The sequence below is a fragment of the Oncorhynchus mykiss genome, chromosome 27 (assembly GCF_057628025.1).
Source record: "Oncorhynchus mykiss isolate SJ-2025 chromosome 27, ASM5762802v1, whole genome shotgun sequence".
Classification (NCBI taxonomy): domain Eukaryota; kingdom Metazoa; phylum Chordata; class Actinopteri; order Salmoniformes; family Salmonidae; genus Oncorhynchus; species Oncorhynchus mykiss.
Genome location: NC_143048.1, coordinates 21,917,977 through 21,943,616, shown reverse-complemented (window position 1 = coordinate 21,943,616; position 25,640 = coordinate 21,917,977). Strand labels below are relative to the sequence as shown.

At 42.4% G+C, this 25,640-nt stretch overlaps 2 protein-coding genes and 1 long non-coding RNA gene across 3 annotated transcripts; 2 read left to right on the top strand and 1 right to left on the bottom strand.

The window, feature by feature from the left end:
• Positions 1 to 10,526: 10,526 nt before the first annotated feature.
• On the top strand, positions 10,527 to 11,231 carry LOC110507748 (uncharacterized). The gene is made up of 2 exons (XR_002471175.3): positions 10,527 to 10,602; positions 10,823 to 11,231. It is a non-coding gene; the product is annotated as an uncharacterized LOC110507748 (long non-coding RNA).
• Positions 11,232 to 11,413: 182 nt separating this feature from the next.
• Positions 11,414 to 13,988, bottom strand: LOC110507747 (RIMS-binding protein 2). Its single transcript, XM_021587958.3, has 5 exons — positions 13,444 to 13,988; positions 12,814 to 12,970; positions 12,465 to 12,568; positions 12,221 to 12,292; positions 11,414 to 12,125 (listed from the first exon to the last, which is right to left on the bottom strand). Exons 1-5 carry the CDS (start codon positions 13,678 to 13,680, stop codon positions 12,060 to 12,062), a joined length of 636 nt encoding a protein of 211 aa, XP_021443633.1. The 5' UTR covers positions 13,681 to 13,988; the 3' UTR covers positions 11,414 to 12,059.
• A 4,273-nt stretch (positions 13,989 to 18,261) lies between these two features.
• Positions 18,262 to 24,833, top strand: ywhag2 (3-monooxygenase/tryptophan 5-monooxygenase activation protein, gamma polypeptide 2). Its single transcript, NM_001124475.1, is given in 2 exon segments — positions 18,262 to 18,456; positions 22,557 to 24,833. Coding segments are annotated over 2 exon segments (747 nt in total). The 5' UTR covers positions 18,262 to 18,369; the 3' UTR covers positions 23,217 to 24,833.
• The last annotated feature ends 807 nt before the right edge of the window (positions 24,834 to 25,640 follow it).

Below are 25,640 nucleotides of genomic sequence, written 5' to 3'. Positions count from 1 at the left end.
TACAATAGAAATGGCTGCAATGGCAGATTCAGCGGTTTCCATAGGGGTCTGTTGTCGGTCGTTTCTCTTGTGGTCATATAACCATGTGTTTTAACTGAATATATAATTTCCACTCTGTAGACTTTAGACTTCCCATAGCCAGGTCAGGTTAGTCAGGACACCCCACACCTAACAATGTCACACTAGTCTAATCAGGGATAATTCAATCAATCCCTAGTCAACAACCTGTGGATAATAGCCACTGATTCCATTTAGGGCACTTCTTGTTTAGATACAGGTAGGCTACACTATCCATTTCACCTTAAGTAATCCCATGTTAAAAAGAAATAGCACTGCAGTGAGTTGAACCAGGGGAATAATCTACCACCTACTCAATCATGTTTGGCTATTGCTGTAGGCAGTGGCAATTTTAGCATGTAAATCTTGGTGGGGCAAAAAATATAAAATGGTATGCATGCCAGCAAAGCCACTACACATCACAACACTAAACAATGCATTAATTTCACTATAACGGTGACAAACGGTGCCCACAAACTGTCCGGGCCTACATAAAGCTGTCCTAACAGCAGTCCTAATACATTACCACTGTTACACCTGGCTATCAGTGCAGCCTTGTCTGGCAGCGAAACAGTTCATTCAGCCTAATTTACTGCCTTTTAAAAAAACATATCTGATATGGCTGACTTGCTTAAACAAATGTGGTTTCTAATGACAATTGAGATGTACAAACTATGTCATAAGGGGACAACAAGCGGATAAGAGGCCATTTGTAACTTAGATTAAGATGTTAATGAGCGAGCTAGGACGAACGTAGTCAATATAACTATTTGTTTTGCGAATTGAGAACATCGGCTGTTCTTATGGTGTTCTCACAGTACACCAAGTCAGGATAAATAAAGGGGGCATATAAGCAGACATTGAAAGCTCTTAAAATTACTGTTGTGCCTCGTCTCTTACAAAAGCTTTCCAGAACATGCAAATACTGTTACTTTTATACTGTTCAACATACCTTGTGTCAATTGAAGCTTATCCTCAATACTGACAAAACTAAACTAATGGTGTTTTCCATTGCAATAAATAGACCTCTGAAACGTTCACCTATTACTACCTGTCAGGGCAAGGAGATTGAGGCTGTAACTTCATATAAATATCTTGGAATTTTAATTGATGACGGCCTCTCTTTTAAATTGCATATTCAACAACTTACAAAAGAAATTGAAGCTGAAATTGGGATTTTATTTTAGGAATAAGGCCTATTTTCTTTTGAAGCCAGAAGGAGGCTAGTATCAGCTACATTTATGCCTTTACTAGACTATGGGGATATTTTGTATATGAATGCTTCTGCTTGTAACGGCCGTTGTTGGTGGAAGAAGGTGAGGACCAAGGTGCAGCGTGGTATGTGTCCATATTTATTAGAATGAACACGGAAATAACAAAAATAACAAAGAGAAACGACCGACAACAGTTCTGGCTGGTGCAGACACACAACAGAAAACAGGCTCCCTAAATATGGTTCTCATTCAGGGACAACGATTGACAGCTGCCTCTGATTGAGAACCATACCAGGCCAGACACAGAAATAGCAAATCATAGAAAAACTAACATAGACAACTCACCCAACTCACGCCCTGACCATACTAAAACAAAGACATAACAAAACAACTAAGGTCAGAACGTGACAGTACCCCCTCCAAAGGTGCGGACTTTGGCTGCAAAACCTGAACCTATTGGGGAGGGTCTGGGTGGGTGTCTGTCCGCGGTAACAGCTCTGGCGCGGGACGTGGACCCCACTCCACCAAAGTCTTTGTCCGCCTCCTCAACCGCCTCCGTGGCCTCTATTGAGCGGCGACCCTCGCGGCCGACTTCGGACTGCGGACTCTAGCAATGGGTCCCGAATGGACAGGAGATTCCGGGCAGCACCAGACAGGCGGGAGACTCTGGCAGCGCCGGAGTGAAGGACGACTCCGGCAGCACCGGAGTGACGGGCGATTCCGGCGGCTCCTTGCTGACGGACGGCTCTGGCGGCTCCTGGCTGGCGGACGGCTCTGGCGGCTCCTGGCTGACGGACGGCTATGGCGGCTCCTGACTGACGAGAGGCTCTGGCGGCTCCTGACTGACAGGCAACTCTGGCGGCTCCGGACAGACGGGCAACTCTGGCAACACCGGACAGACGGGCAACTTTGGCAGCACCGGACAGACGGGCGACTCCGGACAGCTCCGGACAGACGGGCGACTCCGGGCAGCTCAGGACAGACGGGCGACTCCGGGCAGCTCAGGACAGACGGGAGACTCCGGGCAGCTCAGGACAGACGGGAGACTCCGGGCAGTTCAGGACAGACGGGAGACTCCGGGCAGCTCAGGACAGACGGGAGACTCCGGGCAGCTCAGGACAGACGGGAGACTCCGGGCAGCTCAGGACAGACGGGGACTCCGGGCAGCTCAGGACTTACGGGAGACTCCGGGCAGCTCAGGACAGACGGGAGACTCTGGGCAGCTCAGGACAGACGGGAGACTCCAGGCAGCTCAGGACAGACAGGAGACTCTGGCAGCTCAGGACAGACGGGAGACTCTGGCAGCTCAGGACAGACGGGAGACTCTGGCAGCTCAGGACAGACGGGAGACTCTGGTAGCTCAGGACAGACGGGAGACTCTGGCAGCTCAGGACAGACGGGAGACTCTGGCAGCGCTGAACAGGCAGGAGCATCTGTAGGGAGGAGACGGAGAGACAGCCTGGTGCGGGGGGCTGCCACCGGAGGGCTGGTGCGTGGAGGCGGCACCGGATAGACCGGACCGTGGAGGCGCACTGCAGGTCTCGAGCACCGAGCCTGCCCAACCCTACCTGGCTGAATGCTCCCCGTAGCCAGGCCAGTGGGGCGAGGTGGAATAGCCCGCACTGGGCTGCGCTGGCGAACCGGGGACACCATGCGTAGGGCTGGTGCCATGTACCCCGGGCCGAGGAGACGCACTGGAGACCAGATGCGCTGAGCCGGCTTCATGGCACCTGGCTCGATGCCCAACCTAGCCCGGGCCGATACGAGGCGCTGCTATGTACCGCACCGGGCTATGCCTGCTCACTGGGGACACCGTGCGCCTCATGGCATAACACGGTGCCTGCCCGGTCCACCTTTCTCCACGGTAAGCACGGGGAGTTGGCTCAGGTCTCCTACCTGACTTAGCCACACTCCCTGTGTGCCTCCCCCAAATACATTTTTGGGGCTGCCTCTCGGGCTTCCTTGACCGCCGTGCCAACTCCATTCTCCGGTATCCCTCCTCACACATTGTTCCAGAGAATCCCAGGCGGGCTCCGGCACTCTCCCTGGGTCGACCGACCACCACTCTATTTCGTCCCATGTTGTAACCTCCTCCAGATAGCGCTGCTCCTTACCACGCTGCTTGGTCCTTTGGTGGTGGGTGATTCTGTAACGGCCGTTGTTGGTGGAAGAAGGTGAGGACCAAGGTGCAGCGTGGTATGTGTCCATATTTATTAGAATGAACACGGAAATAACAAAAATAACAAAGAGAAACGACCGACAACAGTTCTGGCTGGTGCAGACACACAACAGAAAACAGGCTCCCTAAATATGGTTCTCAATCAGGGACAATGATTGACAGCTGAAATAGCAAATCATAGAAAAACTAACATAGACAACTCACCCAACTCACGCCCTGACCATACTAAAACAAAGACATAACAAAAGAACTAAGGTCAGAACGTGACACCGCTCAGTGTTTGAGATCAATTGACACTCTTTACCATGGCACTTTCAGATTTATTTTAAACTGCAAAACCCTTACGCACCACTGCACTTTGTATACCAGGGTTGGTTGGCCTTCTCTAGTCACTCGTAGGCTCAGTCACTGGTATACTTTTATTTACAAAGCCAATTTGGGTTTACTACCTTTTTATTTGTGCATTTTTATTGTTCAGAAATGTGGTGGGTACTCTCTTCGGTCGCTGGACTTTATCTTGCTAACTGTTCCAAATGTCCGAACTGAATTTGGTAAAAGGGCTTTTAAGTTCTCTGCTCATTGTCTTGGAACACCTTACAAAATACTTTTAAACTGGAAGAACTTGACCCGATTGGTGTTTTTAAATCACTGATGAAGGATTTTGAGGCTGATTCCCTGACCTGTCAATGTTTTTAATTTGCTGTTTTATACTCCTGTGAATTCAATGGTTTTTACTAGATTACTTGTAGTTTTTCATGTTGTCTGTAATGACTTAGTGCTGCCTATCTTGGCCAGGGCGCTCTTGAAAAAGCGACTTTAATCTCAATGAGCCCTTCCTGGTTAAATAAAATAAAATGTACAAAAATAAAAAATATTCAATGATTACATTTCTCTAAAACAGGTGATAGGCTGTTATGTGCACCACCAAGTCAGAACAGTAGGTGGAATTAAGAGGGGTAAATATACAAAATTGTTAGGGGGAGGCACATGGGCTACTAACATCTCACTACACAACAAACACTAGTATTACTTTCTTAACTACAGTATCAGTATCTCCCTGGCATATTACATCATTTATGCAGCAGCATAAAATACATTTTTGGAGTTACCTTGTTGTGCTGTGCTCACTCGAACAACACTCGTCATCAAAGTCTGGAATTCTCTAGATTCATGGTGCTTTCAAAACAATTGGGAACTTAGAAAAAAACAAGGTTGAATCATGTTGATGTCATTGATCTTCAGGTTGTAGCTCTAGAAAGAGGCCGGATTTACAATTCCGAGTTGGATGACTGTTCAAAGCTTCTTTTCCCAGTCGGAGCTCGTTTATTCCCGAGTTCCCAGTTGTCTTGAACTCAGTGAAGTCAAGTTCTCGCAGTTCCAAGTTAACAGTTGTTTTGAGCGTGGCATAAATCTTCATTGACAGCATGTCACGGATGTCGTTGGAAGGAGACCAAGGTGCAGCGTTGTGAGTGTACAGTTTGTGTACATTTTATTTTATTATTGTAAATGTCGCCAACAAAACAAGAAACAAAATAAACAACCGTGAAGCTTACGACCCACACTGAAAGGAGGGAAAAAGGGCTACCTAAGTATGATTCCCAATCAGAGACAACGATAGACAGCTGTCGCTGATTGAGAACCATATACACAGGCAGTTAGGAAAGCTAAGGCTAGCTTTTAAAACAGAAATTTGCATCCTGTAGTACTAACTCAAAAAAGTTCTGGGACACTGTAAAGTGCATGGAGAATAAGAGCATCTCCTCCCAGCTGCTCACTGCTCTGAGGCTAGGAAACACTGTCACCACCAATAAATCCACTATAATTGAGAATTTCAATAAGCATTTCTCTACGGCTGGCCATGCTTTCCACCTGGCTACCCCTACCCCGGTCAACTGCCCGGCACCCTCCACAGCAACCCGCCAAAGCCCCCACCCTTTCTCCTTTACCCAAATCCAGATAGCTGATGTTCTGAAAGAGCTTCAAAATCTGGACCCCTACAAATCAGCCGAGCTAGACAATCTGGACCCTCTCTTTCTAAAATTATCTGCCGAAATTGGTGCAACCCCTATTACTAGCCTGTTCAACCTCTCTTTCGTGTCGTCTGAGATTCCCAAAGATTGGAAAGCTGCCGCGGTTATCCCCCTCTTCAAAGGGGGTGACACTCTAGACCCAAACTGCTACAGACCTATAACTATCCTACCCTGTCTTTCTAAGGTCTTCGAAATCCAAGTTAACAAACAGATTACCGACCATTTCGAATCCCACCGTACCTTCTCCGCTATGCAATCTGGTTTCAGAGCTGGTCACGGGTGCACCTCAGCCACGCTCAAGGTCCTAAACGACATCATAACCGCCATCGATAAGAGACATTTCTGTGCAGCCGTATTCATCGACCTGGCCAAGGCTTTCGACTCTGTCAATCACCACATTCTTATTGGCAGACTTGACAGCCTTGGTTTCTCAAATGATTGCCTCGCCTGGTTCATCAACTACTTCTCTGATAGAGTTCAGTGTGTCAAATCGGAAGGCCTGTTGTCCGGATCTCTGGCAGTCTCTATGGGGGTGCCACAGGGTTCAATTCTCGGGCCGACTCTCTTCTCTGTATACATAAATGATGTTGCTCTTGCTGCTGGTGATTCTCTGGTACACCTCTACGCAGACGACCCCATTCTGTATACTTCTGGCCCCTCTTTGGACACTGTGTTAACTAACATCCAGACGAGCTTCAATGCCATACAACTCTTTACAACTACAAATACCTAGGTGTCTGGTTAGACTGTAAACTCTCCTTCCAGACTCACATTAAGCATCTCAAATCCAAAATTAAATCTAGAATTGGCTTCCCATATCGCAACAAAGCATCCTTCACTCATGCTGCCAAACATACCCTCGTAAAACTGACCACCCTACCGATCCTCAACTTCGGTGATGTCATCTATAAAATAGCCTCCAACACTCTACTCAACGCAATGCAGTCTATCACAGTGCCATCCGTTTTGTCACCAAAGCCCCATACACTACCCTCCATTACGACCTGTACGCTCTCGTTGGTTGGCCCTCGCTTCATACTCGTCGCCAAACCCACTGGCTACAGGTTATGTACAAGTCTCTGCTAGGTAAAGCCCCGCCTTATCTCAGCTCACTTGTCACCATAGCAGCACCCACTCATAGCATGCGCTCCAGCAGGTATATCTCACTGGTCACCCCCAAAGCCAATTCCTCCTTTGGTCGTCTTCCCTTCCAGTTCTCTGCTGCCAATGACTGGAACGAACTGCAAAAATCTCTGAAGTTGGAGACTCATATCTCCCTCACTAGCTTTAAGCACCAGCTGTCAGAGCATCTCACAGATCACTGCACCTGTACATAGCCCATCTGTAAACAGCCCATCTATCTACCTACCTCATCCCCATACAGTATTTATTTATTTATCTTGCTCCTCTGAACCCTAGTATCTCTACTTGCACATTCATCTTATGCACATCTACCATTCCAGTGTTTAATTGCTATATTGTAATTACTTTGCCACCATGGCCTATTTATTGCCTTAACTCCCTTATCTTACCTCATTTGCACTCACTGTAAATAGACATTTTGTTTTCTTTTGTTCCGCTGTATTATTGACTATGTTTTGTTTATTCCATGTGTAACTGTATTGTTGTATGTGTCGAATTGCTATGCTTTATCTTGGACAGGTCGCAGTTGCAAATGAGAACTTGTTCTCAACTAGCCTATCTGGTTAAATAAAGATAAAATAAAATAAAATAAATACCCGGCCAACACATAGATACACAAATCATAGAAATAAAGGACATAGAATGCCCACCCAAATCACACCCTGACCAAACCAAAAATAGACATAAAAAAGGCTCTCTAAGGTCAGGGCGTGACAGTTGCTGGAGGCCGTTGCTGGAGGCTCCGGACTGAAGTACATCGCTGGAGGCCGTCGCTGGAGGCTCCGGACTGGAGGCTGTCGTTGAAGGCTTCGTACCATGACTCCTCACTGGAGGCTTCATGCCATGGATCATCACTGGAGGCTTCTTGCCATGGATCATCACTGGAGGCTTCTTGTCATGGATAATCACTGGAGGCTTCTTTCCATGGATCATCACTGGAGGCTTCGTTCTGGGCGCAGGCACAGGACTCACCAGGCTGTGGAGACACACAGGAGGCCTGGTCCTTGAAGCAGGCACAGGACTCACCGGGCTGGAGAGACACACAGGAGGCCTGGTGCGTGGGGCGGGCATCGGATACACTGGGCCATGAAGGCGCACTGGCGGTCTCAAGCGCAGAGCTGGCACAACCCGTTCTGGCTGGATGCCCACTTCCACCTGGCAAATGCGAGACGCTGGCACAGAGCACACCGCCCTGTGAATGCTCACTCGAGACACCGTGCTCATCACCCCATAACACGGTGCCTGACCAGTCACATGCTCCCCACGGTAAGCACGGGGAGTTGGCTCAGGTCTAAACTCTGACTCCGTGCCTCTCGTGCCTGCTTCGCTGACTTGCCTCCTCATATCGCCGCCGCTCTGCTTTAGCTGCCTCCATCTCCTCCCTCGGACGGCAATACTCCCCGGCCTGCGTCCAGGGTCCCATTCCATCCAGGATCTCCTCCCATGTCCAGGAGTCCTCTTTACCACGCTGCTTGGTCCTTTGGTGGTGTGTAGTTCTGTCACGGACGTCGTTGAAAGGAGACCAAGGTGCAGCGTGGTGAGCATACATTATATTTTATTATTGTAAATGTCGCCAACAAAACAAGAAACGAAATAAACAACCGTGAAGCTTACGAGGGCTAAGTGTCACTGACACAAGTCAACTACTCACACTGAAAGGAGGGAATTGATTCCCAATCAGAGACAACAATAGACAGCTGTCCCTGATTGAGAACCATACCCGGCCAACACATAGAAACACAAATCATAGAAATAAAGAACATAGAATGCCCACCCAAATCACACCCTGACCAAACCAAAAAGAGACAAAAATAAAAAAGGCTCCTTATGGTCAAGGCGTGACACAGCATGCCCAATGTTGAATGTTTATCATTTCAAACTTGGAAAAGAGCCCCTTATTCCCAGATTTGGGACCACACAGCCACTCCACTGAATAGCAGGCTAGTGATTGCTTTGCAATGCTTTCAGTTAGCCACTGTCACTGATTCCTTCCAAACCACTCATTGTTGAATTTGCGATTTCAAACTTGTTGTGTAATGTGTATGTCCAAAGGCAAATTAGCACTTTTATCCATAATTTCTCTTCATTATTTATCTTCATGTGACAGGCATTTAAAAGGATTTTCCAGTAGATTGTCGACTTGATTCATGATGAAAGTATGGTGTTGACATGATCAGTCCAAACAAAGCTACTGTACATATAATGTTATTTGACGTCATTTTATCTGTGGCCAATGACCTTAAAACTTATTGGATGGGCACTTCTAATGTAACTCTATGGCAGCACCCAAGGAGCTAGAATTTTCTAGCTCTACCCTTAGACTTGGCGGTGAGGTAGTGTCCCCATGAGTGACAGAACACTGAACCAATCACGGCGCAAAGCTCCATATTTTCTGCTGGCTTGCCCCACCACGACCACCACTTCTTTTTGCTAAAAATGTGGAGCTCAAAACAGGTGGGGCTCTGCCCTACCTGCCCTAAATGACGGGTCGCCAGTGGCTATAGGACTTCTTCAAGGAGACTAAAGCTGCATGTAACACCCTGGACCAGAGCTACTCAAGGACCATATTCTTACCATCTGTCTATAATACCTATATTATTTCAAGGTAGTTACAAAGGCAGGTACAGTGTAATTATGGTGTAGGAAGGTTGAAATATTAGTAGTGAAATCATTAAATGTGAGAGAAATGACAGGTCTTCAAGTATCTTCAACTAAATAAAGAGAAGGTAGAGTGTAGGCATGGAACGCATCGCTGTTTGTTGTAAACATTTCACAAAAATATCTTGCACAGTTTGCACACCCAGTTTCCACCCATCACCACTTCCTCCTCTCTCGCCTGACTTGACTCTGAGGTTTAGGTTGTCTTGACAACAGAGGACATATCTCTTTTAAAAGTCATTTCACAAGTTTCAGTTGTGCCTATTACATATAGCCCATTATCTGCTGCTGTAAACTGGGGTAGAGGTATGTGTTAGTGTTCTTCTCTGTTGGCAGAATGCATTAGAAGACTCACTACTGTAAGTCATTCTGGATAAGAGAATCTGCTACAGTAAATGACTCAAATGTAAAATGGAAGAAAAAAGAATAAGCAGTAGCGTAACCTATCCCATCAAATATTTTAAAGCAACGAAAAGCTGATATCTGCACCTCCTCTTTTTTTAAAAACAGGTTATGGATCAATTAATTAAACCATGTCTGAGATACACCCTCATAAGACATACGTGTTCTTTTTACTCCTACACTCCTTTAATAGTGGATCTATTCTATTAAAAGCCTAAAACATTTTTTTGGTGTGAATCCCATCAAAGGTTCAGCACATCCTGAGCTTTTGATCTCTTCTCTAGGTTATAGTCAACATGGACAGCACGTCAATATGTCAAATCAATTTGAAAGCGATCAATAGAATATGCATAAATTTCACAATATCTAAGTAGCACATTTGTTAATTGGGCGGTAGGTAGCCTAGTGGTTAGACTGTTGGGCCAGTAACAGAAAGGTTGCTGGATTGAATCCCTGAGCAGACAAGGTAAAACATCTGTTGTTCTGCCCCTGAACAAGGCACTGTTCCCCATAATTGTAAATAAGAATTTGTTCTTAACTGACTTGCCTGTTTAATTTTTTTTTGTTATGTTCTGCTTTCCCTTAAAAGAGACTCTGACTGTGTCCCAAATGGCACCCTATTCCTCATATAGTGCACTACTTTTTTCCAGAGCTCGATGGGCCCTGGTCAAAAGTAGTGCACTGTAAAGGAAAAAGTGTGCCATTTAGGGTACACATTCTGTCATCAGTGAAGATGTCTGTCTATGTGGGCTGTATGGGCGTAGGTTGGTTGGTGTATCTCAGAGACAGAAGGAGAGATCGCTGTAGAGGGACTGTTAGACCTCTTCCTGTGGTTTACACCACGTGACTACGAAGCTTAATAAGAACACCACTGTTAGTTCACACTTCTGTTTCTGCTGGGATAGAGGAGAGAAAGATGGTAAGACCGTGTGATATACTGACTGAGATATATTCATTGAATTTAATGTTGTATAAAACATATGAGAGGTTTACTGTATGGTGGCAGTAATATATTGTAACATTTTATTGGTTCTACTGTTTGAGACAATTTTAGTATACTTTTATAAATTATGAGATCATTTTGTTACACATCCGCAATGTATTACAAAAAAAACCATCACGTTTTTGTGACGATTTAGTTAGTTCCTGTTTTGAATTTGCTCTACGGATTGGACTGAGGAGGGGTTCTGAGCAGAACCAAACACGAAGCTGCCACAGCAACGAGAAGATACTGATGTACAGTGCAGTCATCCATAAAGTAGAGAGTACTACTAAACTCCTCTGCACAGTGTAGTGTTTCCTACTTTATGGATGACTGTACTGTTGGCTACGGAGGAAAATACTACAAGGACTCCATTGACATCAATGAACGATTCTGAAAAGCTTGGAGACCATGGTCTATTTTTAAGTTGTATTACATTTTTGTACTAGAAATGCAGTCCTATGAATAAATGTTAAGTTCCCATTAACTATTCAGTCATGTTTCTCAAATAAAAGTAGATTTGACTGCAATATTGTACTAATGAAAATAAATGAATTGTTTTTCTTGCTTTCCGTGGTTTATGGTCATTCTACTATTGTAGATATTTGTATAACAATCACAGTGCAGTTTATAGTAAAAGTGGTTGTACAGTTACAATTGTTTCAGTGTTCAGCATCTGGTTTTGATGAAGATCCTGCGTTGTATAATTCTAAACCCACTAACATGAGGAACAAGTGTACGAAACAGATTTTCAGAAAATGAACAGTTTAATAGTACTGCTAAATTCTGCATAGATATCTTCATTCAACGTGCTCAATGTTCCCATCAGAATCTCAGTTGGTATTTACCAAAATTAAAATAAAAAAAAATGGTGCATACTACTAAGGAAGAAAATAATATCTCTAACAAGAAAGATATTTCCTAAACCGAAAGATGTAGTAAGGCAAATATAGGCATAACTACAACATAGATCCCCATCAGCAAAGTGAGAATAAAAATCATTTTTTAAGGCTACAATACCCTAGCTGCTGACAAAGCATTATGTAATACGATAACCATGATGTCATTATTTTGGCCAATCTTACTGCACCTTAAAATGTCCAACAAAAGGTTTGTAGTTCATAGGATTTATTTGGACAGAGCAAAATCTGTCTACTGCGTCACTGTGCGTGATGGCCTACACACGGTTCATAAAAACCCTATTCCATGATCATTACAAATCCTTGAGGAGATTTCTGTGGTCACATGTACTTATGCAGAAGAAAAAACATGACAAAATCTTGATCTTTGACACAGTAATATCCCTTCAGATATCCTTGAAAAAGTTTTTTTGTTCATTGTATCTGATTCTGATTCTTGGCATAATCTCATGTATCGGATGCTCCTTGTTAATCCTATTCCCATGGTAGTGGTTCCAGGTAGTTGGATGGCACTAGACCTCTCAGCCCATGAAGGTCCCCCTGGATGGAGATTAGACATTAGCAAAGCATTTAGATATAGAACCAATGGAAAACAAGGTTACATTTCCCCAAAGACAATGCAGTCCAGCACTCACATAATAGAATCCATCTTCATCCATATCACCAAACACATATATTATGTCCCCTGCACGGAAGGCGAGCTCAGCCTACAATAAAATGATTGGGGGGAAAAGTTACTGTTCATTTGGTGTTGCTGTAATATGCACAGTTAGGCCCTATAACTGGGATTACCTCGGAATTGGCGTTCACTAAATTCAAAAGACCAAATTAAGAAAGTTAAAGTGGATTTGGACACCCATGTGGAGGTTCCACACTCACGTCGCTGTCCATGTTGGGGGAACTTTCCCAAGGGTCATACTCAAAGATGGCCACCATCCTGCGGACGACCAAGTCATCTAGCACGCTGGACTCCTCACTGGGATCTGATGTGAAACAGAGAAGTCAAGAGTTGAAGGATTAGATCATAGGACTGCATTCCAAATGGCACCAGGGCCCTGGTCAAAAGTAGTACACTACAGTATATAGGGAATAGGGTGCCTTTGGGACGCACACCAGATCTCAATTGTCATCATTAAGAAATCTCAGATTATTTTTTATATAAACTATTTCAGAGAGAGTGAGAGAGAAAGAGAGTGTGAGCGAGAGTGAGAAAAAAAGAAAGAGATACCTGTGTGGTCGACAGGCAGGAAACCCTGCTGCATGAGCTGATGCTTGAGGTAGTCATCATCCACTGGGATCTCAGATACCATGTTACTAGGCACGACACCAGACAGACCACCAGACTCCCCGTGGTAGAAACCATCATCGTCTTTATCTCCAAACACCTGGCAGAGACAGAGACAAAGTCAGCCATTTTGTTTCCATGGGATTTGTTTGGTAATGATACAGATCTACTGTGCATGTGTAAAAGAAAGGAACATGAGTGGAAAGTTATCAGTTCAACATCAACAAGTTGCAAATAATGACAGGAAATGAGGAAACCACAACTTTTGCACATCATGTAGGCCTACGCATCAACAGAGAACAAACAGGAAACACCAGCATCTAGAAAATCCAATATACTGTATAACTGTTTATAATCTGCCTACCTCATATTAACCACGCCATGTTCAAACTTGGTTTTATCATATCTACCCCTTTAAAATGGGAGGTTACTCTTTACATAAGGTATATTAAACAGGAGTATTTAAAAAGGAGTTTATAAGTTGTTTAGAAACTGTCAATCATTGGTTGTTATAAACACTTATTACACAATGGTTGATAGTCTACAGTACAGATAAACTACTCAGTACATTACCTTGATGATCTGTCCTGGCACAAAAGGGAGCTCCTCCGCAGCGGTCTCAGGGTTTGGGGACATCGCAGCAGGGTTGTATGGGAAAAGAGCCACAAAGAGTCGGACGGGGGGTTCCTGAGACACCTGGCTGGACACCTGGCTGGCGGTCTCCAGCTCCCATTGCCTAATATCCTCTGGTGTAGCAATTCTCAGTCCATCAGGGTAAAGAAACACATCCACTCCTAGCATCCCATCCATCAGCTCTTATGTGAGTGAGAGCAACCCTGATGACAGTTAAGGGCCAGAATGTGTTGGTTTTAACAATAAAGAAGCATTTTTATCAACGTCCACTGTCCTCCAAGAGTTTCTGAAGTCCCTCTTCACTTCAATGAGAGCAACCCCTCTCAGCTCTACACTGGGCAGACAGATGGCTGCTGGAGAAAACAGGGCTCTCCTTACCCTCACCCTTTATGAAGCTAAGCTGCCTGAGGCTGTAATCCTCTTTGAGGAAAGTGGATAACATTCTCGTCCCAACCCTCTCTACCTGTGGGACACAGTCTGTCTGTAGAAGTGTAGTAGCAAGAGAAGAATGTTCAGCTTTGCATGCGCTAAAGATGTGCATTGTTGGGGGAAGTTTAAATGAAAGATGATAGTGTATAGCACTACTAGGGTTTGGCTGGTGTAGGCCGTCATTGTAAATAAGAATTTGTTCTTAACTGACTTGCCTAGTTAAATAAAAAAAATAAAAATAAAAAGAGAACATGCAGATATCATTTTTTCAGTCAGCTACAAATGGGTGGTAAGTGAGATACTATAAAGTGAACGTATGCGGGTCTGGCTCCACGAGGGGGAAAAAGGGGGCTTAGCAGCCCCCCCAGTTGAAACTTGTGCCCCCTCAGTTTTAGTTTTATGTACCTATATAAAAACAGCAAAAAAATTATAATGATGAGTGACAGGTTGCTGCAAAATCTGTATCTCTGCTGTGCTGTGTCAGCACAATGGACAGAGCGCATTGCAGTGTGTGTAGGAGGGCTATGGAAAAACACTGGGGTTCTGCAGAATCCTATGGGTTTTCATAAAAAGTGGGAAAAAACACTTCTCATCCATGGTAGGCTAAGTGAATAACATGATACGCTTCCATCTGTAATATTCTATTTTGATGTATAAGGCCGGGGTCAAGTTCACCATTGAAGCTGCTTCACACAACTCTGCCTAGCTGTAAAAAGCATTCGTGTTATAAGCCTTAGCCTATTAGTTAGCTCTCACCAGCTAATCTGCCTCTGCCATGATGGATATCAGAAACTGGCTTCGCCAAAGTACCCAAACAAAGCCAAAATGAGAAGGAGAGCGAAGAGCAGCAGCAGAATTCAATGTAATTCCAATGCAAGAACATATCGGTATGTTTCATCATAGAAATAAGGATTTTCTTGGTAGCGTATTGGTTTTCTTGGTTGTAAATGGAACTGTAAGTATTGGAAATGTATTTATGGTAGGCTGACATTCCTTAATTGATTACGCAGGTCGAATTTGATCCAACAGAAGTGTATTGTTCCATATCAGAAGGTGTTGCTGTACTTATGAGCAGCATGGTTTTCCATGTTCCATTTGTTTGGCAAGACAGCTGTGCATGGCTGCATCTCACTGTAGTAGGCTGTAGGCTATGTTTTGGTTATTTGGATCTCCATTTGCCTTTTGTTTACTGTGTTTGTTTACTGTTAATGTAACTAGCCTAAATATAGATTGTTTCATGCCTCGAATCAACATTTAGTTAACTAGGCCTACTTGGTACTTCTGTTTTGTTCTGTTCACATTCATTCGTTGGCATTTGCAGTAGTGTTGGTATTCTAAGCCAAACTGCTATTCAGTATTTTCGTTAGCATGCATGAATAACTAGGCTACTACTTTCAGCATTTGCATTATTTTGGTAAGACAGCTGTGTGTACAGGTGCATTCACATAGGCGGTTTGTAATAGGTGAATTGCAGCCTATATCCATTACCAAAAAGGCCTTGCTTTAGTGTACAGGGCGCTGTCCATTGTGCTGATACAGCGCAGCAGCGATTTCAAAAGCACTCAATTAATGGTCTCAAAGTTTCTGCATTTGAACTTTGTGTTTATTGAGGTATAGCATGATATAAGCAGAATTCAATATAATTCCAAAGCATGAACCCCGACAGCTGGTTCCAATTCCTGCAAATATCCAGCAACCTTGCACAGCCGTTGAAGAGGAGTGGGACAACATTCCACAACAGCCTGATCAACTCTATGCGAAAGAGATGTCTTGAGGCAAATGGTGGTCATACCATATACTGACTGGTTTTCTGATCCACACCCCTACTTTTTTTAAGGTATCTGTGACCAACAGATGCATATTGTATTCCCAGTCATCTGAAATCCATAGATTAGGGCCTAATGAATTTATTTCAATTGACTGATGTCCTTATATGAATTGTAACTCAATAAAATTGTTGAAATTGTTGCATGTTACATTTCTATTTTTGTTGAGTGTATTTGATTAAGAATTTTAGGACCCCTTTAGATATAAAAATATATAGACAAAAATGGTTTGATGAAACATTGAATTTGACATTAATGCTATTAGCCCATAGAAACACATTGAATATCACATTCATACAAGGAAAAACAGTTAGTCCCTTCAAAAAAATTTAAAGGAAGTTTGTTTTGAAGTGTCTATCCTATATCTGAGAGATACAAGAAGGATCAGGAAACATTTTTTTTAATGACACATATTTAATGGCTTTTTTAGGGGCTAAACTACTACCATATATACTTCCAATCATAAATGGCACCGGGCTATCTTTAGGCGAGTCTTGTGGGCACCCTAGAGCAAAACAACCGACATGTACTGTGTTCATGTGTTCATGAGAGATTCACCTTTCCATAGAGGGGTCATAGACGCAGCCCATGCAAAAAAACAGATATCTCGAGCTTAAATAGACAGATTTTTATGGGGATTTTTTTAATATGCTGATTTGATTTCCGCAGGGGCACAGAAATTGACTCAAGACGGTTTTAAGTTTATATTGAGACTCAACTCAACTTCCTTCTCTGAACTTAGGTCAGCAACAGATTATCTCTCTCACCACTGCCTTGACAAATGGAAGGGGTTGAAACTTAGGTGAAGAGTGTGGAAACAGTGATTGAGAGGAGAGGAGAGGAGAGGAGAGGAGAGGAGAGGAGAGGAGAGGAGAGGAGAGGAGAGGAGAGGAAAGGAAAGGAAAGGAAAGGAAAGGAAAGGAAAGGAAAGGAAAGGAAAGAAACGGGGAGAGAGGGGAGAGAGGGGAGTGAGTGTGAAAGGGAGAGAGAGAAGGAGAGATGGCAGTATTCTATCGCCATAAGAAAGAGAGACAGAAATAAATAAATAAAGAAGAGTGAGAGAAATAAATAAATAAGAGAGAGTGAGAGAAAGAAAGAAAGAAGAGAGAGTGAGAAAGAAAGAAAGAAAGAAAGAAAGAAAGAAAGAAAGAAAGAAAGAAAGAAAGAAAGAAAGAAAGAAGAGAGTGCGAGAAAGAAAGAGTGAGAGAAAGGCAGGCAGGGAGAAGAAAGAAGGGAAGCGTTGGTGCCTTTGCAGCCGTCCTACATTGAAGGGCTGAGAGACAGAAAATAATCATCTGACGTTTGTGATACCTTAATCAGCTTGGAACATCTTTACTAATTAGCTGATCTGTCCCTCCAACTGGAGCCAGGTGTGAACCAACAGTGTCCTGATTCTGCAGAATGCATGTTCGCCATTGTCCCCAATACAACAATACATGTAGGACTCCGATTCAGCTAATATTGAGACTTTGTGACTGACAAAAGCATACTAACCGCACCTATAGTACTCTGAAACTATGTCAAAAAATGTCAAATACATGAAGTTTAGGGGTGAATCCTAAACTTCCACGTAGGTAGAATTTTCACTGCATTAACATCAATAGGAAGTTGGGATTCACCCCTTACTGATTCGCAAATGCAAGGAGTTAGCACTGGCCGTGATGATTCATCCATCCTTTGCACTGAGTCATGACTTTGTACCATGCTGTACCAGCAGAGGGTGTTCTGACTGACTCATTGTATTGGTGCTGCTGGACTTAAGGTACAGCAAGCAGGAGGTCCCTTCTCCATCACTCCATCTCCCTGCAGAAATGTGCTTTAAATGCACTGACATTGAGTACGATATAGTGCACTACTTGGTCAACAGTAGTGCACTATATAGGGAATAGGGTTGCATTTGGGACTTTCCACACCCATTGAATATGAATAAGGAGGATACCTGATAATTCCAGTTGGGTTGCAACAATAGTATCTGATTTTCTCAGAAGAAACAGGTAGCACAATCAAGTTGTGACACTAGTAATGCCAAATAGTTGTATGAAGCTTATCTTCCCAGGAGAGGTCACCCTTTGCATTGGTAACAGTGAGTGGTTTGTTCAGTGACAGGTGTTAGATAGAGGTAGTGGTAGGTTTAGGGTTAGGCTGGGGTGTGGAGTTGAAGCTAGGGTTAGGGTTATGACTAGGGTTATTATGGTTATGCTTGAGCCAGGGTGTGGGCATGAACTTAAGGATAAGGTTATGGCTGGTTATTGGTTGGGGTAAGGGTTAGGTTTAGAATCACTAAGGAGTCCTATTGGACTAAATTTCCCTCATTGATTGCCTAGTGGGAATGAAACAGGAAATCTGATTCGCTCTCATCCCAGATATGCAGTACCTCTGGATTCCCATGTAAGGACTGTTACATCAGTAGCAAGACACCCACCTTTCTGAGTGATGACGCAGCCGGGGGAAAGTGTGAGGAACGAGAAAGGGTGTCCCGTCGGCACTAGCACAGACTGCACAGAACAGCTGCAGCCTAAGTTCGCACAGAATTTCACGGCATTGCAAGTAGTAGACATATCATTTTATCCCAAAACCTATAGAATATCGTTCACACTAACCAAATATTAAAATGGTTGATCGCGAGCAGCTGGTGCAGAAAGCCAGGCTGGCTGAACAGGCTGAAAGATATGATGACATGGCAGCTGCCATGAAATCGGTAAGTCTCCAAAACGATTGCATGTGAATAGCCTACGAATAAGGACTGATGATTTGGTGTTCAATGAAACATTGAATTCTCTACAATGTCATTCTAATGAATATGAATGATCTCTATTTAGATATTTTATTCCATTCCTAGAGATGTGATGTGTATAAAAATTTAACATTTTGATATTAGATTATGTAAAGGTTTTGCCAGCAATCCTAGACATCACTATACTGCATTGAAATACTAGCCTACACCATTCAGAATATCAAGTCTGTTTCATAGGGCGCAATCACTGTTTAATTATAACGACTAGAATAGCCTACATGTGGAGCTCAAACATTCAAGAAACATTCAAGAAAGGCAATCAATGTATGCTATTGAACGCTCCTTGGGCGGTGCTTGGGCGGTGCCAGTTTCGTGTCTTTAAAATAAATGCAGTGGAGTGATATTACCACGAAATGTATTCAGAGGCACCAAATAACATTGATTTCTCTGTCAAACGTGTTCCTTGCGTTATAAAATTACATGTGATAAATGTGTCCTATGCCACTGTGTACAGACGTCTATTCCACGTTGGTTCAACGTAATTTCATTGAAATTACGTAGAAACAACGTTGATTTAATGTATGCCCAGTGGGACTTAATTCCCCATGTGATTTGTTAAATTCAGATCAGTTAGAATTGGTCTTTAGGATTGTACCATGTGAGGTTGCTCGAATATTGATCGATTCTCCCTGTAATATCTATATTTAATTATATAATTGGCTAGTAATAATATACATTTTTTTAAAGTATATTTTTGAGTTAAATCTGTCCTCTATTGAATATATATATGTGTCTGTTAATAGAGGCTACAGATGTTCTCTGAATGAGCATCTATTCCTGCATAAATGGTTATTCAGTTTCCAGCTCTTTACACAAAACAAATGTAGGAGGCAGCATAATTCTCTCTAGAATGTTCTGTATTTTGTCGTATTGCAGTGAGTCAATGATCAGATTGGATATTGGTCCTTTTGTTATCCGTGGTTGAGCTACATTAAGTTACTTGATCACATTATCATTCTGCATTGCACCTGTATGTCGCATTGTGTGTCACTGTCAACGTGTGCAGTTGCCTCTCCAGACATACTGTATGTCTGGATATGGATAGGGTGAAGCTGTGTGTTCTTTAAAGCAATTTAATGAAATTTACATTATTGTTTGGTTTATTGATACAGGTCTCACACTGTGTGAAAAATGCATTGTCATTAGGCCCTAAACCTAAATGCCCAGTCTCCTCCTGACATCTTAACCATTATTATTATTACCTAGTTACACTTTCTGTCTCATCGGCTGCGTAATTTAGATCTATTTCTCCTGCAGATTTCTGGTTGCATGCGATGGCATTTTAGTGATGTGTGCATGTGGGATTCCTTTCCCTTTAAGCAATCTGCTGGGTCAGTCCATGCAGTCAGAACTGGGCCTTTTTGCAGTGTAGGGGTGTGTACTCGTTCCCCTCTCCAATGGGAAATCCCTTGCCACTGCAGCCAGGGTTCATTTGATGGCAGGAAAAAGTAATGAGAGGTATGATTTTATGTTCTGATTTCACCTTGACCAGTACAGTACATACAGTACAATATTATTCTGCATACATGTTTGCAGAAGTTAATGCATCAATGCAGTAAGATGCAATTATAAGCAGTGCTGCTTTGTCAGTGAATGTGTTAAATGGCATTTGTTTTATTTTATTATGTAATGTATTTACAGTAGCATTATGTGTTCAGCATAGTCGTGACAGATTTGAACCCAGCCCGTCAATAATTGTTTGGGCTGGCAATTAGGTATTCAGATCAGTATGGTAGGCTTTATTTATATTGACTGACATCAGCATTTTGGTACAATGATGATTCACTGACAAGTAATGCATAAGATGGGCTTTTCCAACATCACTTGTAGTCTTTTGCATTCTCTGGCCTTTATGTTTCTTACATATCCATCAAGATGGACTAACAATCAGATAGTAATTGAACATTTGCTTAGTAATACCATGGCATTTGAGCTGTCAATTGTGTGTTCTTGCATTGAAAGCTGGAAAGGAAAAACGCCTGCTTAGAAGCATTCTGTCATCCATGTACACGGTGGCTGTGACGTCACCTATCAGCCGCATTCGTTTTGCTCCTCTATCAGGCTGGGAGGGGAATGTCACATCAGCTCACCAGAAAAGAGAAATATTAGCTTCTCAATGAGAGAGAGGACTTTGCTAGAATGGGCCACCCATTAAGCTGTATTTCCTCTGTAGCTGTATTTATACTGTAGCCTTGTGCTGTCTGCATCTTCCCTCTTATAGTTATAATCTAGATAATCTAATTATTTAGCCGATATTGATTTAGATGGAGATAAAAAAAAAAGCTTGTTTTATTGATGTAAGGTTATCTGGAAGTGGACTGGAAGCGTCTCAGGTCTTTACAGTTGCTCTTAATGTGATATTCAAGATAGGGGGGGTCATTCCACAAAATGAATGTCTTTTGCATCCCTTTGATATTTTAAGTAGAAATTATGCACCAATATTGCATTTTAAAAGCCTGTAATATTAAATTAAGTGCCCTTTAATATAGACCACATGGATAATTCACCCTCTGTGACTTCCAGGATGACTTTAAAACATTTCACTTCAGAATTTCACCATCATTCTAAAGCCCTAGTTATTTTGTTGTTTTGAAAAAGTAATTTCTGAATATTATTCTTTATTTCATGTGAATAGTGATTCATTGTCAGGTAAAAAACTCATTTTAATATGGTGAAAATATTAAATTTCAAATGAAAATAAATGTTTTCAAAAGAAACAAATGAGGTAGACTGACAGTGAACTGCTACTTACGGGTCCTTTTCCAACAATGCAGAATTAAAGAGAAAATACAAAATAAAATAAACATTGAACATCTAATAGTCAAATCCTAGTTTAAAAACAGATGAGCTGGCTCTACTCATTTTGGTCATTTTCTAGTGTTTTGTGGGGGAAACAGAGTGGGTTGAGCATAGCACGTCAACCCTGTTACCCATAGATATACAGACTATAAATGTTTTAACAATGAAACACATATACGTGCATTCAAGTGCTCCTTCATTTATTAAGTTCAACAATTTTATTAAGTTAAACATGCGCTCTTTATGACAGAATGTATGTGAAATCACCAGGTTACACATCTCAAAAGGCACCGAATTTGTGGAATGACCCAGGGAAAATACTGTATATGACATTTGTGTGTGGGTTAAACTGTTGAGAATATTTTTGGTTACTTATTGTAATTTGCTACCCAATGTCTTTCAGTCAGAGCCACTAAATAAATACCTTGTAGGTTAGTGGAATGAGGTGTAGCATTTAGACCAAGTCAGGTTTTACAACGTTAAAAGTTCAAAGGTTACTTATCAATTGTGCTTTTTACAGTACAATATTTGACATTCCTGGGATTAATTAACATGTTACGTCCTACCCTGTACGTATAGAGTCAGGTAGTAGGTGAAAAGCATGTCCTGGGTGACAGCATTACATGGGGTTTCAGACAGATGAAAAGGTCAGTTTAAAGCAGAGGAGAAGGTCAGGGAGACACATGAACTGCCTGAGCGATGATCAACTGACCGTCTACACTTACACTGCAGCTGCCCCTGGATTCCTCGTGGGAACATAGCTACCTCCAATCCTCTGCCCCCTCTCCAGTCCCAACCCCCACTCTCTCTCACTATCTTGAATATGGTTCTCCACTTGCTAGCATTAGCTGTCCACATGACAGCTGGAGCTACTGGTGCACATAATGGGCTGATTGCCATGGAAACTGGGAATTGCACATGATGAGTTGAATCTTGCTCATTCCCAAGAACAACATACTGTACAGTAGATATTATAGGTATGACACTGTATATGGTTGTGACATACAGTGTACAGTACAGTAAAGTACAGTAAATGCTCTGATATGATTTCCTGTAAAACCACACCTTCTGTACGTGATATTGTTGAAAGATAACTGTTTACATTCATGAATGCATAATATAGGGGTTCATTTGCTGTCTTATACAGCTTCCTAAATCACTGCCCAGATATTGCATTTATGACCACTGCTCTGTCCCCTCCTCAGGTAACAGAGCTGAATGAGGCCCTATCTAACGAGGAGAGGAACCTCCTGTCTGTGGCCTATAAGAATGTGGTAGGGGCCCGCCGTTCCTCTTGGAGGGTGATCTCTAGCATCGAGCAGAAGACCTCTGCAGATGGAAATGAGAAAAAGATTGAAATGGTTCGGGCCTACAGGGAGAAGATTGAGAAGGAGCTGGAGGCTGTGTGTCAGGACGTGCTCAACCTTCTGGATAACTACCTGATCAAGAACTGCAACGAGACGCAGCACGAGAGCAAGGTATTTTACCTGAAGATGAAAGGCGACTACTACCGCTACCTGGCTGAGGTGGCCACGGGCGAGAAGAGGGCCACCGTCATCGAATCATCAGAGAAGGCTTACAACGAGGCCCATGAGATCAGCAAAGAGCACATGCAGCCCACCCACCCCATCCGCCTCGGCTTGGCTCTCAACTACTCTGTGTTTTACTACGAGATCCAGAATGCCCCTGAGCAGGCCTGTCATCTGGCCAAGACCGCCTTCGATGACGCTATTGCTGAGCTGGACACCCTGAACGAGGACTCCTACAAAGACTCAACTCTCATCATGCAGCTGCTCCGAGACAACTTAACACTGTGGACAAGTGACCAGCAGGATGATGAGGGAGGGGAGGGTAACAAAGATTAATAAACCACACTTAGAAAAAATATATAATGAAGGGCCAGTGGGCTTTGGTAGGCGCTTTTGCTGATGATCGTACCGCAGCAGTTCTTTATTTTTCCATGTGTTAAAAGAAAAGAATCAAAAGAAAGGTGAGAGGGGAGGTTACATCTTAGTTTAATATATATAGAAATATATATGAATGGTTGAAAGGGCTGCCATCTTGATTTTCTCTTTGACGTTTGCCAAAACCACTGAAATGTCAGTCAATCCGCCTGAAGTGGTCGTTGTTGGATTGGTTTGGCAGCCTCACACTGGCATAAGGACTGGTGTCGTTGTACCAAGGGAAGCTGCTTAGTTAGGTTTATGCATGATAGAGATGCAGACACTTGAGGAAGGGAAAAAAAACACTTGAGTGAGAGTGCCTCACAAAAATAGCTTGCAATGGTTCCAGTACTAGTTTAAAGGTCAACTCGGCCACTTTTCAACCTCATATTCATTATCTCCAGCACCAAACCAGTGTCCACATATGTGAAACTGCGCGTTCCTATGATCTGTGGTCCTACATCACGATTTTCTAGCCATTATGATATATAATATCACTCACTCTTGAAGGGAGTGCAGGAAAGCTAAAAGTATTAATCTGACCAAATCAACTACAAAAAGTACAATGCAGATGTTTTGTAAAGGTTAGATGTTTATTGTAAAGTTAATGCCAATGATGGCCATGAGGTAAGGAGAAAATACTTATCAATTTCCTCTTTCACATGACTTCTAGTTTGAGGTGAATTTGGCATGAAATCCAATGTGACTGTCCTCTGACTGCTCTAAATATGATACTGGAACCATAGCTTTACCTCCAATAGAGTCTATCTAAAGGCAGAGACAGGTTAAAACAGAAACATGATCTTAAAGCAGCTGCAGAGTTTGTGGTTTACTTCTGTGTTTGTTTTATTAAATGCACTTGCCTACTATACTGTTTCTTCAGTGTAAGATGATTACTACAATAATATCGATTATTCAGTATTGTGCATGCTGGTGATGTATTGAAACATACAGTAGCTTGACTTTATTAACTTATACTGTGGGTGTTAAGTATTCATAAGATTGAGAAAACATAGGCTTTGTCTGATTATTTCTTATTTATAACTTATTCTTATTTTGTTTATATTTGCTATACCAAAACGGTGATCGTAAAAATGTATATGTTATGAGCATTGCTATAGTGGCATGCAATATGTGTATTTAATTTGTTGATGGAAGAAAAAAAGTGGAAAAAACACCAGTGATTGCTTAATCTTACCAGCTGGTGTTTGTAACATTAAATTATGATAATGGCTTTGTCACATTAAATTATAATAATGGCATTGTAAAACAAATACTTTGTTCTTTGAACTATATTTGAGTACTTATTTTGTCATGTTATTAACCAGTTTGAACAATGGTGAAGTTTTCAGAATCTGTGTTTCTGTTATGAATTCACAACATGGACCACAATTTATTTCTGACAGTATACATTTTTTGTTTGTTTTTATACCTTTTAGCTGTTCCTGAGTGACAAATATCTTGAATGTGAGTCATTATGTAGCAGTTGCACAAGAAACGAGCTAACTATGATAATAAAAAAAGAATATGACAAAATGATAAATGCACCATTTCCATGGTGGTCGAGTGTATTGTTGTGATGTCACTAATAAGTCAACTTTTGCTTTTTAAAGAAAAGTATTTAAGATAGAATGTTGTAACCTCTTGTGTGCTGCTAGTATGCTATTCTTGTGTGCCTCCTTTGCCACTTCAAATAGTTGATTCAGCATACTCCATAGGCATCCTCAATAACCATGTATGCAAACAGAGAATCACAAGGACACACTAAAAACCCACTCGCGCTTTTAGATCTACGCAAACTTGTATGACACCAGTGCAGTGAGTGCACATGTCTGCTCATGCAATGTAATGCAAACGCTAGTCCAATAATAGCTGGCGTTTAGGACTTCAGGTTGAAGCAAACAGGGAGAGTCATTTGTCATACACTGTTAACGTTATTTACCACCGAGGGCTGAATGTCCCAACTGAATGATTTCCACCACAACAAAAATAATGGATCTAAAGGATCTAGGACTTTAACAGCGTCACAAATGCCACCCTATTCCCTATATGTTGCACTACTTTTGAGCCCTACCAGAGCCCTATTGGTCTTGGTCAAAAGTAATGCACTATAGGTAATATGGTGTCATTTGGGAAGCCACCTATAGTCTTTAACCCACTCTGTACATCTCACATCCTCTGAGCTAACCATGTATCCAAATATATATTGCTGAGGATGTGGTTCTCTATCTTGCTGCTATGCTCTCTAGATTTTATTAGATGTATTATCCTGATCGTAATGGGCTAAAACTCAGCAAATTGTATTTTTTGGTGTCAGATATTATCACTTGCCCTGGCAAACCCAAA